General features: G+C 42.3%; 1 protein-coding gene across 1 annotated transcript; it reads left to right on the forward strand.

The window, feature by feature from the left end:
- The first annotated feature begins 312 nt into the window (after positions 1-312).
- Positions 313-16,488, forward strand: sypl1 (synaptophysin-like 1). The gene is made up of 5 exons (XM_066668952.1): positions 313-474; positions 10,239-10,357; positions 12,370-12,574; positions 13,528-13,716; positions 14,592-16,488. Exons 1-5 carry the CDS (start codon positions 403-405, stop codon positions 14,721-14,723), a joined length of 717 nt encoding a protein of 238 aa, XP_066525049.1. The 5' UTR covers positions 313-402; the 3' UTR covers positions 14,724-16,488.

The following is a 16,488-nucleotide window of genomic DNA, read 5'->3' on the forward strand; positions in this document are numbered from 1 at the left end:
GAGAGAAGGAAAGGCAGGAGGTGTTGGCTTTGTAGATTTCTGATAGTGAACGGCTTCAGCGGGGGTTTTGCTGTGGGCCTGAAGTTTGGAGGAGGAGGAGGAAAGAGCGAGAGAGATTCACTCGTACAGAGAGAGGGAGAGAGGGGGTTTACAGAGTACAGAGAGGAGAGGAGGAGTGGTAGAGAAAGAAAGTAGTGGGAGTACAGAAGAAGGGAGGGGAGAGAAAGGGTGAGAAAGGGAGTGGGAGGAGAGAAGGAGAGATTAGGGAGGGGTGGGAGGAGAGAGAGAGAGAGAGAAGCACCACGTCACTGCTCTGAAGTCCGAGTCTCTCTCAGAGGAAAGTGGAGAGGAGTTCAGAAGGGAGCCGTGGAACTGTGGAACAGTCTTTAGTTTGTGGAGAAGATGCAGACGGGTTTCCGCTTCAGTCCGAGCCCGATCCGGGAGCCCCTGGGCTTCATTAAAATCGTGGAGTGGGTGAGTAGCTCGGACTCTGTCTGAACTGGAGGGGGGCACCAGGCCTTGGGTTGAGGGGGGACATGTGTACAGTCCTGTAGTTCTGGTGTTGCTGGACTTTTTGGACGTGATGTCTCTGGTGTGTGGCCAGCATTTATCACACACCCATCAGCCAAAACATAACTCCTCCTTCTCCACTTATCCTCCATTTCATCTGTTCACAATTTGGATCAGACACAGCAGCTGCTGCTGGAGTTTAAACCTCTTTTTGCCACCGCTGGATTGAGAGTAATCCACCAACCAAAAACATCCAGCCAGCAGCATCCTACAAAGTGGACCAACGAGGGAGGAGTGTCTCACAGAGTGGACAGAGAGTGGACACAGGGTTTAAAAACTCCAGCAGCACTTCTGTGTCTGATCCACTCTACACCAGCACAACACACACTAACACACCACCACCACGTCAGTGTCACTGCAGCGCTGAGAATGATCCACCACCACATCACACCTGCTCTGTGGGGGTCCTGAGCGCTGAGGAACGGGGTAATAAAGTATGCAGAGCAACAGGTGGATAACAGTTTGATAAAATGGGAGCTGCTTAAATGCAGAATGAGTAGAAATAATGTGGCTTTAATGTTATGACTGGTTGCTGTATAATGACACATTTATTCCTGGAATAAAGAGGGTGTTCATCAGTGAAGCAGTAATATATGTTTTTAATAATAAGAAGAAGAGAAATTAGAAAGTTGCCTGCAGTGTTTTTTTTGGTGGACACTCCTTGCACTGATTAACCCTTGGTGTTCTGGTGACTGTGACTCAAAGGGACTGACTTCACATTAAACTCTGCAAGACTTCACCCTGTGGAACACACTCAGAATCTGACGGTGTTCAGTGTAGCGCCACCGTGCTGTAAACCGCAGAGTAGCTTAAACTCATTAATCTGGTTCCCTCCCTGACCCTGACCGGCCTGGTCAGGAATTTGGTGACTGAAGGAGAAAGTGAATGACCAGCTCTACCTTTTTAAACAGCAGCTTGGGGTCATCTGACCACCAGTGGAGAGGGAAAACAAGGTCTGGCCGGGATACATATATTTACCAGCTCACTTTGCTGTCTACAATACCCCTTATATACACTTATCAGACTACTATACCATCTATATACACTTATCAGACTACTATACCCCACTATATACACTTATCAGACTACTATACCATCTATATACACTTATCAGACTACTATACCCCTCTATATACACTTATCAGACTACTATACCCCTCTATATACACTTATCAGACTACTATACCCCTCTGTATACACTTATCAGACCACTGTACCATCTATATACACTTATCAGACTACTATACTCCTCTATATACAATTATCAGACCACTATACCATCTATATACACTTATCAGACTACTATACCCCACTATATACACTTATCAGACTACTATACTCCTCTATATACACTTATCAGACCACTGTACCATCTATATACACTTATCAGACCACTATACCATCTATATACACTTATCAGACTACTATACTCCTCTATATACAATTATCAGACCACTATACCATCTATATACACTTATCAGACCACTATACCATCTATATACACTTATCAGACTACTATACCATCTATATACACTTATCAGACTACTATACCCCTCTATATACACTTATCAGACTACTATACCCCACTATATACACTTATCAGACTACTATACTCCTCTATATACACTTATCAGACCACTGTACCATCTATATACATCTTATCAGACCACTATACCATCTATATACACTTATCAGACTACTATACCATCTATATACACTTATCAGACTACTATACCCCTCTATATACACTTATCAGACTACTATACCCCACTATATACACTTATCAGACTACTATACTCCTCTATATACACTTATCAGACCACTGTACCATCTATATACACTTATCAGACCACTATACCATCTATATACACTTATCAGACTACTATACCATCTATATACACTTATCAGACTACTATACCCCTCTATATACACTTATCAGACTACTATACCCCTCTATATACACTTATCAGACTACTATACCATCTATATACACTTATCAGACTACTATACCATCTATATACACTTATCAGACTACTATACCCCTCTATACACCTTATCAGACCACTATACCATCTATATACACTTATCAGACTACTATACCCCACTATATACACTTATCAGACTACTATACTCCTCTATACACCTTTTTTTTCAGACCACTATACCATCTATATACACTTATCAGACTACTATACCCCACTATATACACTTATCAGACTACTATACCATCTATATACACTTATCAGACTACTATACCATCTATATACACTTATCAGACTACTATACCCCCTCTATATAACTTATCAGACTACTATACTCCTCTATATACACTTATCAGACTACTATACCATCTATATACACTTATCAGACTACTATACTCCTCTATATACACAATCTGATAGAGTGTGTATATACACTTATCAGACCACTATACCATCTATATACACTTATCAGACTACTATACCCTCTATATACACTTATCAGACTACTATACCATCTATATACACTTATCAGACTACTAACCCCTCTATATACACTTATCAGACTACTATACCATCTATATACACTTATCAGACTACTATACCCCTCTATATACACTTATCAGACTACTATACCCTCTATATACACTTATCAGACCACTGTACCATCTATATACACTTATCAGACTACTATACCCCTCTATATACACTTATCAGACTACTATACCCCTCTATATACACTTATCAGACTACTATACCCTCTATATACACTTATCAGACTACTATACCATCTATATACACTTATCAGACTACTATACCCCTCTATATACACTTATCAGACTACTATACCCCTCTATATACACTTATCAGACTACTATACCATCTATATACACTTATCAGACTACTATACCCCTCTATATACACTTATCAGACTACTATACCCCTCCATATACACTTATTAGACTACTATACCCCTCTATATACACTTATCAGAGTACTATACCCCTCTATATACACTATCAGACTACTATACCATCTATTTACACTTATCAGACTACTTTACCCCTCTATATACACTTATCAGACTACTATACCCCCTCTATATACACTTATCAGACTACTATACCCCTCTATATAAACTTATCAGACTACTATACCCCTCTATATACACTTATCAGAACTACTATACCCCTCTATATACACTTATCAGACTACTATACCCCTCTATATACACTATCAGACTACTATACCATCTATATACACTTATCAGACTACTATACCATCTATAATACACTTATCAGACAACTATACCCATCTACATACACTTATCAGACTACTATACCCCTCTATATACACTTATCAGACTACTATACCCCTCTATATACACTTATCAGACTACTATACCCCTCTATATACACTTATCAGACTACTATACCCCTCTATATACACTTATCAGACTACTATACCATCTATATACACTTATCAGACTTACTATACCATCTATATACACTTATCAGACAACTATACCCATCTACATACACTTATCAGACTACTATACCCCTCTATATACACTTATCAGACTACTATACCCCTCTATATACACTTATCAGACTACTATACCCCTCTATATACACTTATCAGACTACTATACCCCTCTATATACACTTATCAGACTACTATACCATCTATATACACTTATCAGACTACTATACCATCTATATATACTTATCAGACAACTATACCCATCTACATACACTTATCAGACTACTATACCCCTCTATATACACTTATCAGACTACTATACCCCTCTATATACACTTATCAGACTACTATACCCATCTACATACACTTATCAGACTACTATACCCCTCTATATACACTTATCAGACTACTATACCCCTCTATATACACTTATCAGACTACTATACCCCTCTATATACACTTATCAGACTACTATACCCCTCTATATACACTTATCAGACCACTGTACCATCTATATACACTTATCAGACTACTATACCCCTCTATATACACTTATCAGACTACTATACCCCTCTATATACACTTATCAGACTACTATACCCCTCTATATACACTTATCAGACTACTATACCCTCTATATACACTTATCAGACTAATATACCCCTCCATATACACTTATTAGACTACTATACCCCTCTATATACACTTATCAGAGTACTATACCCCTCTATATACACTTATCAGACTACTATACCATCTATTTACACTTATCAGACTACTATACCCCTCTATATACACTTATCAGACTACTATACCCCTCTATATACACTTATCAGACTACTATACCCCTCTATATAAACTTATCAGACTACTATACCCCTCTATATACACTTATCAGACTACTATACCATCTATTTACACTTATCAGACTACTATACCCCTCTATATACACTTATCAGACTACTATACCCCTCTATATACACTTATCAGACTACTATACCCCTCTATATACACTTATTAGACTACTATACCCCTCTATATACACTTATCAGAGTACTATACCCCTCTATATACACTTATCAGACTACTATACCATCTATTTACACTTATCAGACTACTATACCCCTCTATATACACTTATCAGACTACTATACCCCTCTATATACACTTATCAGACTACTATACCCCTCTATATAAACTTATCAGACTACTATACCCCTCTATATACACTTATCAGACTACTATACCCCTCTATATACACTTATCAGACTACTATACCCCTCTATATACACTTATCAGACTACTATACCATCTATATACACTTATCAGACTACTATACCATCTATATACACTTATCAGACAACTATACCCATCTACATACACTTATCAGACTACTATACCCCTCTATATACACTTATCAGACTACTATACCCCTCTATATACACTTATCAGACTACTATACCCCTCTATATACACTTATCAGACTACTATACCCCTCTATATACACTTATCAGACTACTATACCATCTATATACACTTATCAGACTACTATACCATCTATATACACTTAACAGACAACTATACCCATCTACATACACTTATCAGACTACTATACCCCTCTATATACACTTATCAGACTACTATACCCCTCTATATACACTTATCAGACTACTATACCCCTCTATATACACTTATCAGACTACTATACCCCTCTATATACACTTATCAGACTACTATACCATCTATATACACTTATCAGACTACTATACCATCTATATACACTTATCAGACTACTATACCATCTATATACACTTATCAGACTACTATACCATCTATATACACTTATCAGACTACTATACCCCTCTATATACACTTATCAGACTACTATACCCCTCTATATACACTTATCAGACTACTATACTCCTCTATATACACTTATCAGACTACTATACCATCTATATACACTTATCAGACTACTATACTCCTCTATATACACTTATCAGACTACTATACCATCTATATACACTTATCAGACTACTATACCCTCTATATACACTTATCAGACTACTATACCATCTATATACACTTATCAGACTACTATACCCTCTATATACACTTATCAGACTACTATACCATCTATATACACTTATCAGACTACTAACCCCTCTATATACACTTATCAGACTACTATACCATCTATATACACTTATCAGACTACTATACCCTCTATATACACTTATCAGACTACTATACCATCTATATACACTTATCAGACTACTAATCCCTCTATATACACTTATCAGACTACTATACCATCTATATACACTTATCAGACTACTATACCCCTCTATATACACTTATCAGACTACTATACCCCTCTATATACACTTATCAGACCACTGTACCATCTATATACACTTATCAGACTACTATACCCCTCTATATACACTTATCAGACTACTATACCCCTCTATATACACTTATCAGACTACTATACCCTCTATATACACTTACCAGACTACTATACCATCTATATACACTTATCAGACTACTATACCCCTCTATATACACTTATCAGACTACTATACCATCTATATACACTTATCAGACTACTATACCATCTATATACACTTATCAGACTACTATACCCCTCTATATACACTTATCAGACCACTGTACCATCTATATACACTTATCAGACTACTATACCCCTCTATATACACTTATCAGACTACTATACCCCTCTATATACACTTATCAGACTACTATACCCCTCTATATACACTTATCAGACTACTATACCATCTATTTACACTTATCAGACTACTATACCCCTCTATATACACTTATCAGACTACTATACCCCTCCATATACACTTATTAGACTACTATACCCCTCTATATACACTTATCAGAGTACTATACCCCTCTATATACACTTATCAGACTACTATACCATCTATTTACACTTATCAGACTACTATACCCCTCTATATACACTTATCAGACTACTATACCCCTCTATATACACTTATCAGACTACTATACCCCTCTATATACACTTATCAGACTACTATACCCCTCTATATACACTTATCAGACTACTATACCCCTCTATATACACTTATCAGACTACTATACCCCTCTATATACACTTATCAGACTACTATACCATCTATATACACTTATCAGACTACTATACCATCTATATACACTTAACAGACAACTATACCCATCTACATACACTTATCAGACTACTATACCCCTCTATATACACTTATCAGACTACTATACCCCTCTATATACACTTATCAGACTACTATACCCCTCTATATACACTTATCAGACTACTATACCCCTCTATATACACTTATCAGACTACTATACCATCTATATACACTTATCAGACTACTATACCATCTATATACACTTATCAGACAACTATACCCATTTACATACACTTATCAGACTACTATACCCCTCTATATACACTTATCAGACTACTATACCCCTCTATATACACTTATCAGACTACTATACCCATCTACATACACTTATCAGACTACTATACACCTCTATATACACTTATCAGACTACTATACCCCTCTATATACACTTATCAGACTACTATACCCCTCTATATACACTTATCAGACTACTATACCCCTCTATATACACTTATCAGACTACTATACCCCTCTATATACACTTATCAGACTACTATACCCCTCTATATACACTTATCAGACTACTATACCATCTATATACACTTATCAGACTACTATACCATCTATATACACTTATCAGACAACTATACCCATCTACATACACTTATCAGACTACTATACCCCTCTATATACACTTATCAGACCACTATACTCCTCTATATACACTTATCAGACCACTATACCCTTCTATATACACTTATCAGACTACTATACCCCTCTATATACACTTATCAGACTACTATACCCCTCTATATACACTTATCAGACTACTATACCATCTATATACACTTATCAGACTACTATACCATCTATATACACTTATCAGACTACTATACCCCTCTATATACACTTATCAGACCACTATACCCCTCTATATACACTTATCAGACTACTATACCCCTCTATATACACTTATCAGACCACTATACCCCTCTATATACACTTATCAGACTACTATACCCCTCTATATACACTTATCAGACTGCTGCAAACTCTATATAAATGTATCTGTGTGCTTCATGGTCTCACTAATCTGCGTACTATACTCTCTATATGTGTTCTATACATTTTGCGGAGCATGAAAAGTGCTCTAGATACACTGAAGTGTGTGTAAAGGTCTCAGTGAAGACTGCTGTACCAGTTTAGTGAGTCAGCGATCCGGAAGCGTCCTGCAGAGAACCAGCACATCTGGCAGATGTTTACTCTGCGCCACAGCCACCAGTCCAGCTCTCCCTGCCCCCCACTCACTGTAAAATTGTAAACCACATGTGTAACCTGAACCACTGCAGCTCAGGAGGAAGACTACTCCACATGTCCAGCCGTAATGAGGACAGTCCTAGTGGACATTTCAGTGACCTGAAGGACAGGACAGTCTTCAGTGACGGAGATTCAGAAGACAGATGTTTGGAAGATTGGCTTAAACTGAGCAGTAAGAGTACATTTGCTCAAACAAACAAACCCTAATATTAGAATAAACCCAACCCCATTATTCCAGTGAGTGTGTGTGTGTGTGTGTTGGTTTAACCCTCTCCTCATGACAGTTCATTATTATTATTATTATATTATTTTATACCAGCACCACGCTTATTGAAAAGATCAATTATTGAAAATTGATGATAATAATCTTAGGTTACATTTGCACAGTGCCCTCTGTTTTTTGGTGTGAACTCTGGACTGCAACTTGAACACTGCACATGACCCTTCAAAGACGGGCTGTCTGATTACCATGACCCACCCGGGGGAGGTAACCCACCTGGAGAGAACCACACTTTCCATCCTGGAGTCTGAGCTCGAGGCCTAAAGTGGGGCCACAACCAAGTGACCCTCCTCACTCCGTTCCTCTCTCCTCAACTCTCCCTGGCCCTTTTCTCACTGAGAGAGCAGACAGGTACTCAGGGCCAAGCCAAGCGAGGAGAGTCATGTGGACAAAGCCTTGCCCTGAGCTCCACCTCCCAGGTCAGAGCTGTGGCTGTCCCTGTTTTTATTAAGAAGCAGGGCATGGGCAGTAGAGTCAACTCTACTGGACTCTACTCTCTGATGGTCCCTGGTTGGTTTTCCACTCCCACAGCTCCCCCCTGAAATGTATCTGGTGACGTCTCTATCCCCGTCTCTAAGGGGAACAGAAGGCTTTGGAAACCACAACAACAGCGGTGGTAACATTAAGCGGTGTTTACTCATGGTGTATCGGCGTGTTGTTGTTGTTTGGGACTGAACACAGCTCCGTCATCAGTTCAGACAGATCAGTAGAGTTTGTTCCTTCCTTGTTGCAGCGTCCAGCTCTCGCTGGATTTTTTCGTCGGCCACCGATCCAAGGAGCGTTTGAACCTCTTCAAAAGACCACGGCGTCATTTTACGAGCTGCCGTCGTGAGTCGGATAAAAACAAACGTGATCTCTGCTGCAGCTGGAGATTTTACAGATGGAGAGTTGGTGCTGGTCGTCTGCGTTGCGTGGCGTAGAGTGACGACTCTCTCTGGACGATCAGCGCTCTGCAAGGTTTACACGCCACGGTTTAGTCCCTACTCGACTCGCTCTGAACCACGAGAGAACAGCCACTAAACAAGAACCCGCTTCCAGAACCAGGACCTGATTCACCTGGTGGAGGAGCTCAGAGGAAAGTAGAGTATGTTCCATGCAGTGGGAAAGCACCATTAGTGTTCTACTCCAGTGGAGCTTTGTTAGCAGAGGAAGCATGTCTCAGAGGAAGCATGTTTTCACTCTCCCAGGCTGGGGGCAGTGTGTGTAATGGGGGAGGTCTTAGCCAACAGGGAACTGGACATGACTGAACTGGGGAGAGAAAATGTGGTGTGACCAGGGATCTCAAACTTTCACATACATCTGTGTTCCTGGAGAATCCAGATGTGTTCAGTATTCACTAAGTGTTGTGAGTGTAAACCTGTGAAACCCTCTGAGGAACAGTTTCTTCTTCACTGGCCCCCCTCTGGTCAGCCTTAGTGACCACTGGTTTGTTTTTCTGAGCAGCTCACAGCGGTGTTCGCCTTTGGAAGCTGCAGCGGCTACTCAGGCAAGAACGTGATAACACTGTTCTGTGGAGGAGGCAGCAATGAAACTCTGGAGGCCTCGTTTGCATATCCTTTCAGGTGGGTGTTTATTTAATCCTGTCTCATGATGTGGTGGGGGTTTAAGGCCGAGGTGATGTTGAAGGGATGCGGTGTAATGATAAAGGACCCTGCAGAATTCAGACGAAGGCAAAGTAATGCAGATAAACATTTCATGTTAAAAGACAGCTCACAGTGTCACGTGGGGATTACGCAAAACAAGGCACGAGGAAGGCAGGAGGAGATGCTTTATTAAAATGAAGGAATGAGATAACACCAGGCGAATCACAAGAAGACAATAAAATAAATAAGATCTGCAATGTTTTTGTGGAAAAAAAGAAGTGTACTTAAATGATGTTCTTTTGGAAACACTAATGTGTACTAAATCAGTGCCAATACGTTTTTTTAATTAATTTCTAAGTTATATTTAATATACACTGAGTACTAGTCGTGTGTTATTTTGGCCACAGTTCTGATGCAATTGAAATATATTTATATGTATATAAGTCGTATGGTATTTACTTAAAATGTACCAGTATTGTACTTCTGTTACTAATCTGTAACTCTGTCTATATTTTTACATTTTATTAGTGACTATATTGACATAGTCTGTTCATTTGAATTAGTGACATTTATTTTTATTTTATATTTTAGAAATATATTTCAATAGGGCGTCACGGTGATGCAGCAGGGAGTGTCTCTGTCACAGCTCCAGGGTCCTGGAGGTTTTGGGTTCGGGTGACTGTCTGTGAGGAGTGTGGTGTGTTCTCCCTGTGTCTGTGTGGGTTTCCTCCAGGTGACTGTCTGTGAGGAGTGTGGTGTGTTCTCCCTGTGTCTGCGTGGGTTTCCTCCGGGTGACTGTCTGTGAGGAGTGTGGTGTGTTCTCTCTGTGTCTGCATGGGTTTCCTTCAGGTGAATGTCTGTGAGGAGTGTGGTGTGTTCTCTCTGTGTCTGTGTGGGTTTCCTTCAGGTGACTGTCTGTGAGGAGTGTGGTGTGTTCTCTCTGTGTCTGTGTGGGTTTCCTCCGGATGACTGTCTGTGAGGAGTGTGGTGTGTTCTCTCTGTGTCTGTGTGGGTTTCCTCCGGATGACTGTCTGTGAGGAGTGTGGTGTGTTCTCCCTGTGTCTGTGTGGGTTTCCTGCGGGTGACTGTCTGTGAGTAGTGTGGTGTGTTCTCTCTGTATCTGCGTGGGTTTCCTTTGGGTGACTGTCTGTGAGGAGTGTGGTGTGTTCTCCGTGTCTGCGTGGGTTTCCTCCGGGTGCTCCGGTTTCCTCCCATGCTCCAAAAATACACGTTGGTAGGTGGATTGGAGACTCAAAGTGTCCGTAGGTGTAAGTGTTAGTGAATGTGTGAGTGTGTGTCGCCCTGTGAAGCACTAGCGTCCCCTCCAGGGTGTTTTCCTGCCTTGCGCCCAGTGATTCCGAGTAGACTCCGAACCCACTGCCGCCCTGAACTGGAAAAGGGTCACTGACAATAAATGAATAAATGTTTATTCACTGTTTGAATTCCCACAGAAACTCATGTGTAACTCGAGCTGTTTAGTTTTGTAGCACTTTCCCTCTGTGTTTACTTTCATGCAGTTAGCGCTCTCCTGAATTTAGAGTCAGTTCCACCTTAAGTAATGTAACTGTAACAGCAAAAATAAGTCAGTGTTACCCCCCTATGGAGCAGGAATAGAGCAACATCCTCATCTCGGTTGGTGCTTTTCTGCGTTTGGAGTCTCTCCGTTGGGTTTGTTCGTTCACCATAACCTCCCCGTAATCATAACCCCCCCCCCCCCCCATAACTCTGACATTACAAACATTAAACCAGATGAAGACAGCTGATCATTCTACAATTACAGACAGTAGTCCATCTGTTGCTCTGCATACTGGGGAGTCCTGTTGGGGCCCTGATCATTGCAGAACAGGGAGAAAGGGGGCTAACCAAATATGCAGAGCAACACACAGACAACAGAGTGTAGTTGTAGAAGTACAGAGTGACCAGTGTGGTCCCTGGAGCTGGGAGAACACACCAGTATTGACTGTTCCCGCCCTCTGTTTGTCTTTACTCAGGTTGAGCCAGGTGCAGCTGGTGGAGTCGAACCGGACGCTGTGTAACCACTCTGTCTCTGAGACTCACCTGGTAGGCGACTCCTCGTCCTCGGCCGAGTTCTTCGTGGCAGTGGCGGTGCTGGCGTTCCTGTACTGCACAGCGGCTCTGCTGATCTACCTGGGCTACATGCACGTGTACAGAGACTCTGACCTCGGGCCCATGCTCGTGAGTGGATTATTTCCATCACTACAAAGGTTTCTTTCACATGTGTTAAGTTTTAAACATTCTCTTGCTCTTTTGTCATTTCATGAAACTGAGGCTTAGTATTAAATTGATTAAATTGATTTAAAAAAATACCTGGTAACACTTTAAAATAATGCCGCTTTTCCATTGCATGGAACCTACACGACTCGACCCGGCTCGTCTGCTTTTCCACTGGTCAAATCCCTGGTCCTGGAACCGGGTTCTTTTTCAGTACCTGCTCATGCTGGGTTCCAACCGAGGTACTAAATGTGAGGTGTAAACCCTGCAGAGTGCTGATTGGCCAGAGACCTGTCAATCACCATGAAACGCAGAGCTCTCCGCTTGTAAAATCTCTGAAGTTAATCTCTGAAGAATCTCTTCAAAAGACCACGGCGTCATTTTACGAGCTGCCGTCGTGAGTCGGATAAAAACAAACGTGATCTCTGCTGCAGCTGGAGATTTTACAGATGGAGAGTTGGTGCTGGTCGTCTGTGTTGCGTGGCGTAGAGTGACGACTCTCTCTGGACAATCAGCGCTCTGCAAGGTTTACACGCCACGGTTTAGTCCCTACTCGACTCGCTCTGAACCACGAGAGAACAGGGATTAAAAACTTACGAGGCTTTAGAGACCAGGGATGGGTGGAAAGCAAAAAAATCGAACCGATCCAGGCCGAGTAGATAGCATGCAGTGGAAAAGAACCATTAGCGTCTGAATGTTTGTAGACTGCCCTTTTGGTGAATCTTGGTGCTCCTGGGGAGTGATAGACCTCTGGAAAAGTTGGAGAAATGACCACCCAACATTCACACTTGACCTCACTGGTATACATGTGGTTGAATGCCATTATGTCTTCACAGCAATGTTCCACTATGTTTATGAGGAAGTTGGTGAAGTGCTGGTTGGTTTACTGGACGTGTATCTGTTTGCTATGCCTGCAGGACTTTGTGGTGACCGCTGTGTTTGCGTTCCTGTGGCTGGTGTGCTCCTCAGCCTGGGCGCGGGGGCTACAGGTGGTGAAGGACGCGACTGGCACCGAGGGCCTCACCTCCACCCTGCTGCCCTGCCGAGAGGGCGTCATCTGCGAGGTCACGGAGTTCGCCAGCATGCGCACTCTCAATGTATCTGTGGTGAGCACTTCACATTCGTCTCACTGCTGGAGATCTGTCCTGGATTCAGCTTCATGTGGGGTTTTGCATATAGCACCATATCCTGCCCTGCCCGGCAATTCCCTGTACTACACTACCCTGTTATTCCCTGTCCTGTACTACCCTGACCTTCTATTCCCTGTCCTGCCCTATCCTCTACTACCCTGACCTTCTATTCCCTGTCCTGCCCTGCCATACCTTGTATTAACTAGCCCCGCATTTTCCTGTCCTGCCCTGCCATACCCTGTACTAAACTGCCCTGTAATTCCCTGTACTACACTACCCTGTTATTCCTTGTCCAGCCCCACCCTGTACTCCCCTGCGATACCCTCTATTACCCTTCCTTGCCATTCCGTGTACTTCGCTCCTGGTGTTTGTATGGCGGCAGATCCATGTATAAAACCACTTTGTGCGAGGATATATCACTGCTGTTGATGAATAAAACACTTCTCAGCAGGAAGAATACTCCTCACACAAGGAGAAGTACGCGACTGTGATTTCTGACATGGATTTGATGCCTGTGTTTGTTGTGTGTTGTTTTGCTGTTGTTTTGTAATGTGTGTAAATTTAGTGTTAAACTAGAGATATGTTTGCTATTAACCACATGTTCTCGTACGCATGCTTACGCCCTCTCGAATCTTGTGTCCTGTTTGGTGTGTTGGTGGTGCATGTCCTACGAAATTAACCCTACAAGATCCAGCGCACCCGTCAATGCTAGGGACATTAACAAACCCACCCTCCCGTGTCTGCCCCCTGGCCCGGGTGTGGTCTCTGTCACAGGCCCGTGTCGTTGGTGGTGGGAGGTTGTTGTGATGTTGGGCTCTGCCCCTGAGCAGGTGTGTGTTTGTGTTTGGCAGGTGTTCGGCTTCCTGAACCTGATCCTTTGGGCCGGCAACGCCTGGTTCGTTTACAAAGAGACACGCTGGCACTCGCAGAAGGTTACCAGCCAACAGGGAGCCGGCCGCACCACAGGTCCTGCCTCCATCTAACCCCGGTATCCATGGAGACAGCATCACAACTCATCACACGTTCACAACTTCAAGGAAACGTCTGGAGCTCCTCAAGTGACCTGCAGAAGGAATATGAGGCAGTTCCCCGCCTCATTACACGTTTCACATTTTTTTAAAGCCACATAATGCTTTGGGTGTGTGTGTGTGTGGGGGGGGTTGGGCAGGTAAGAAAGTGGGGCAGTAAGAAGGGATGGGGTGGAGGGGGGCAGGAGATGGGGGACATTTTTAAAGCAAGTTTATTATCACTTTTAAAAGCAACAGTCAACAATCTGCTTTTTCATTAGATACTTTCACAACTTAGTTATACTTCACATTCCTGCATTGTTTGGTGGATCATTGAAAACACACACACACACACACACACACACACACACTCCCTCTCTGTCTCATGTTTTTCTGGAACCTGTACAACAGCACACTTAACCTTCTAATATTTGTACTTCTGTTACACAATGTCACACAGTCATTTACATCATGGAGTCACACCAAGATCAGCCCAAACTACACCAGTTCACCCTCTAACACGCCAACGTCCATCAGGGCAGCTACGGGGCGCTGCCGGGGGGGTCTTTCCCCTACAGCTGCAGGGTCCCAGGGTCCTGGGTGGGATCCTCTCCTCGGGTGACTGTCTGTGAGGAGTGTGGTGTGTATCTTCCCTGTGTCTGTGTGGGTTTCCTCTGAGTGCTCCGCTTTCCTCCCACAGTCCAAACACACATTAGTAGGTGGAGTGACTGGGTGAGAGTGTGTGTGTTTGTGTGAGTGGCTGGGTGAGAGTGTGTGTGTTTGTGTGAGTGACTGGGTGAGTGTGTGTGTGTGTGTGTGTGTGTGTTTGTGTGAGTGACTGGGTGAGTGTGTGTGTGTGTGTGTTTGTCTGAGTGACCAGGTGAGTGTGTGTGAAACTGTGCACAGGTTTGAGTGTATGAGTGACTGGGTGAGTGTTTGAGTGATTGTGTGAGTGTATGAGTGACTGGGTGAGTGTTTGAGTGATTGTGTGAGTGTGTGAGTGACTGGGAGAGTGTGTGAGTGATTGTGTGAGTGTATGAGTGACTGGGTGAGTGTATGAGTGACTGGGTGAGTGTGTGAGTGACTGGGAGAGTGTGTGAGTGATTGTGTGAGTGTATGAGTGACTGGGTGAGTGTATGAGTGACTGGGTGAGTGTGTGAGTGATTGTCTGAGTGTATGAGCTACTGGGTGAGTGTGTGAGTGACTGGGAGAGTGTGTGATGCTCTGTCTAGTGTGCATTCCTGCCCTGTGCCCAATGATTCCGGGTCGGCTCTGGACCCACTGCGACCTTAAACAGGATGAAGAGCTTACAGCGGATGAATGAATGAATGAATGAATGAATGAATAAATGAATGTTTAGATAAAGTTTAAGTCGAGGCTCTGCAGTGACCTCTGCTCCAGCCACATTTTAAAACCTGTAGATGTTGTTCTGAATTGTTCTGTTTATTTGTGAGTGTTTTATAAAAGTCTCTCTATGTCTTTGTATCAGTGTTATTTTTTGGTGTATATCTTTTTATAAAAACCCGATCATAACCCAAAGCATCACCGCGTTCAGACCGGCCGCAGCAGAGTGTGTACAGAGTGTGTACAGAGTGTGTACAGTGTAGTGACCTGTCTGTGAACGGTCTGTTTGTTGATTTTATTTCTTACGCCTCCAGTGTTTGTCTCGTCCCTCTTTCTGGACGTGTCTCTGTTTGCGCTGAGACATGTTCTCCTTTGTTTGAAATAAAAACGATTCTGA

Source organism: Hoplias malabaricus, chromosome 4 (assembly GCF_029633855.1).
Source record: "Hoplias malabaricus isolate fHopMal1 chromosome 4, fHopMal1.hap1, whole genome shotgun sequence".
Lineage (NCBI taxonomy): Eukaryota > Metazoa > Chordata > Actinopteri > Characiformes > Erythrinidae > Hoplias > Hoplias malabaricus.

Bases quoted from the DNA above. Each gene is read 5' to 3' on its own strand.
- sypl1 (XM_066668952.1), top strand. From the start codon at position 403: ATGCAGACGGGTTTCCGCTTCAGTCCGAGCCCGATCCGGGAGCCCCTG. The intron at 475-10,238 runs GTGAGTAGCTCG...TTTTCTGAGCAG, and splicing joins TCATTAAAATCGTGGAGTGG to CTCACAGCGGTGTTCGCCTT. The intron at 12,575-13,527 runs GTGAGTGGATTA...CTATGCCTGCAG, and splicing joins CTGACCTCGGGCCCATGCTC to GACTTTGTGGTGACCGCTGT.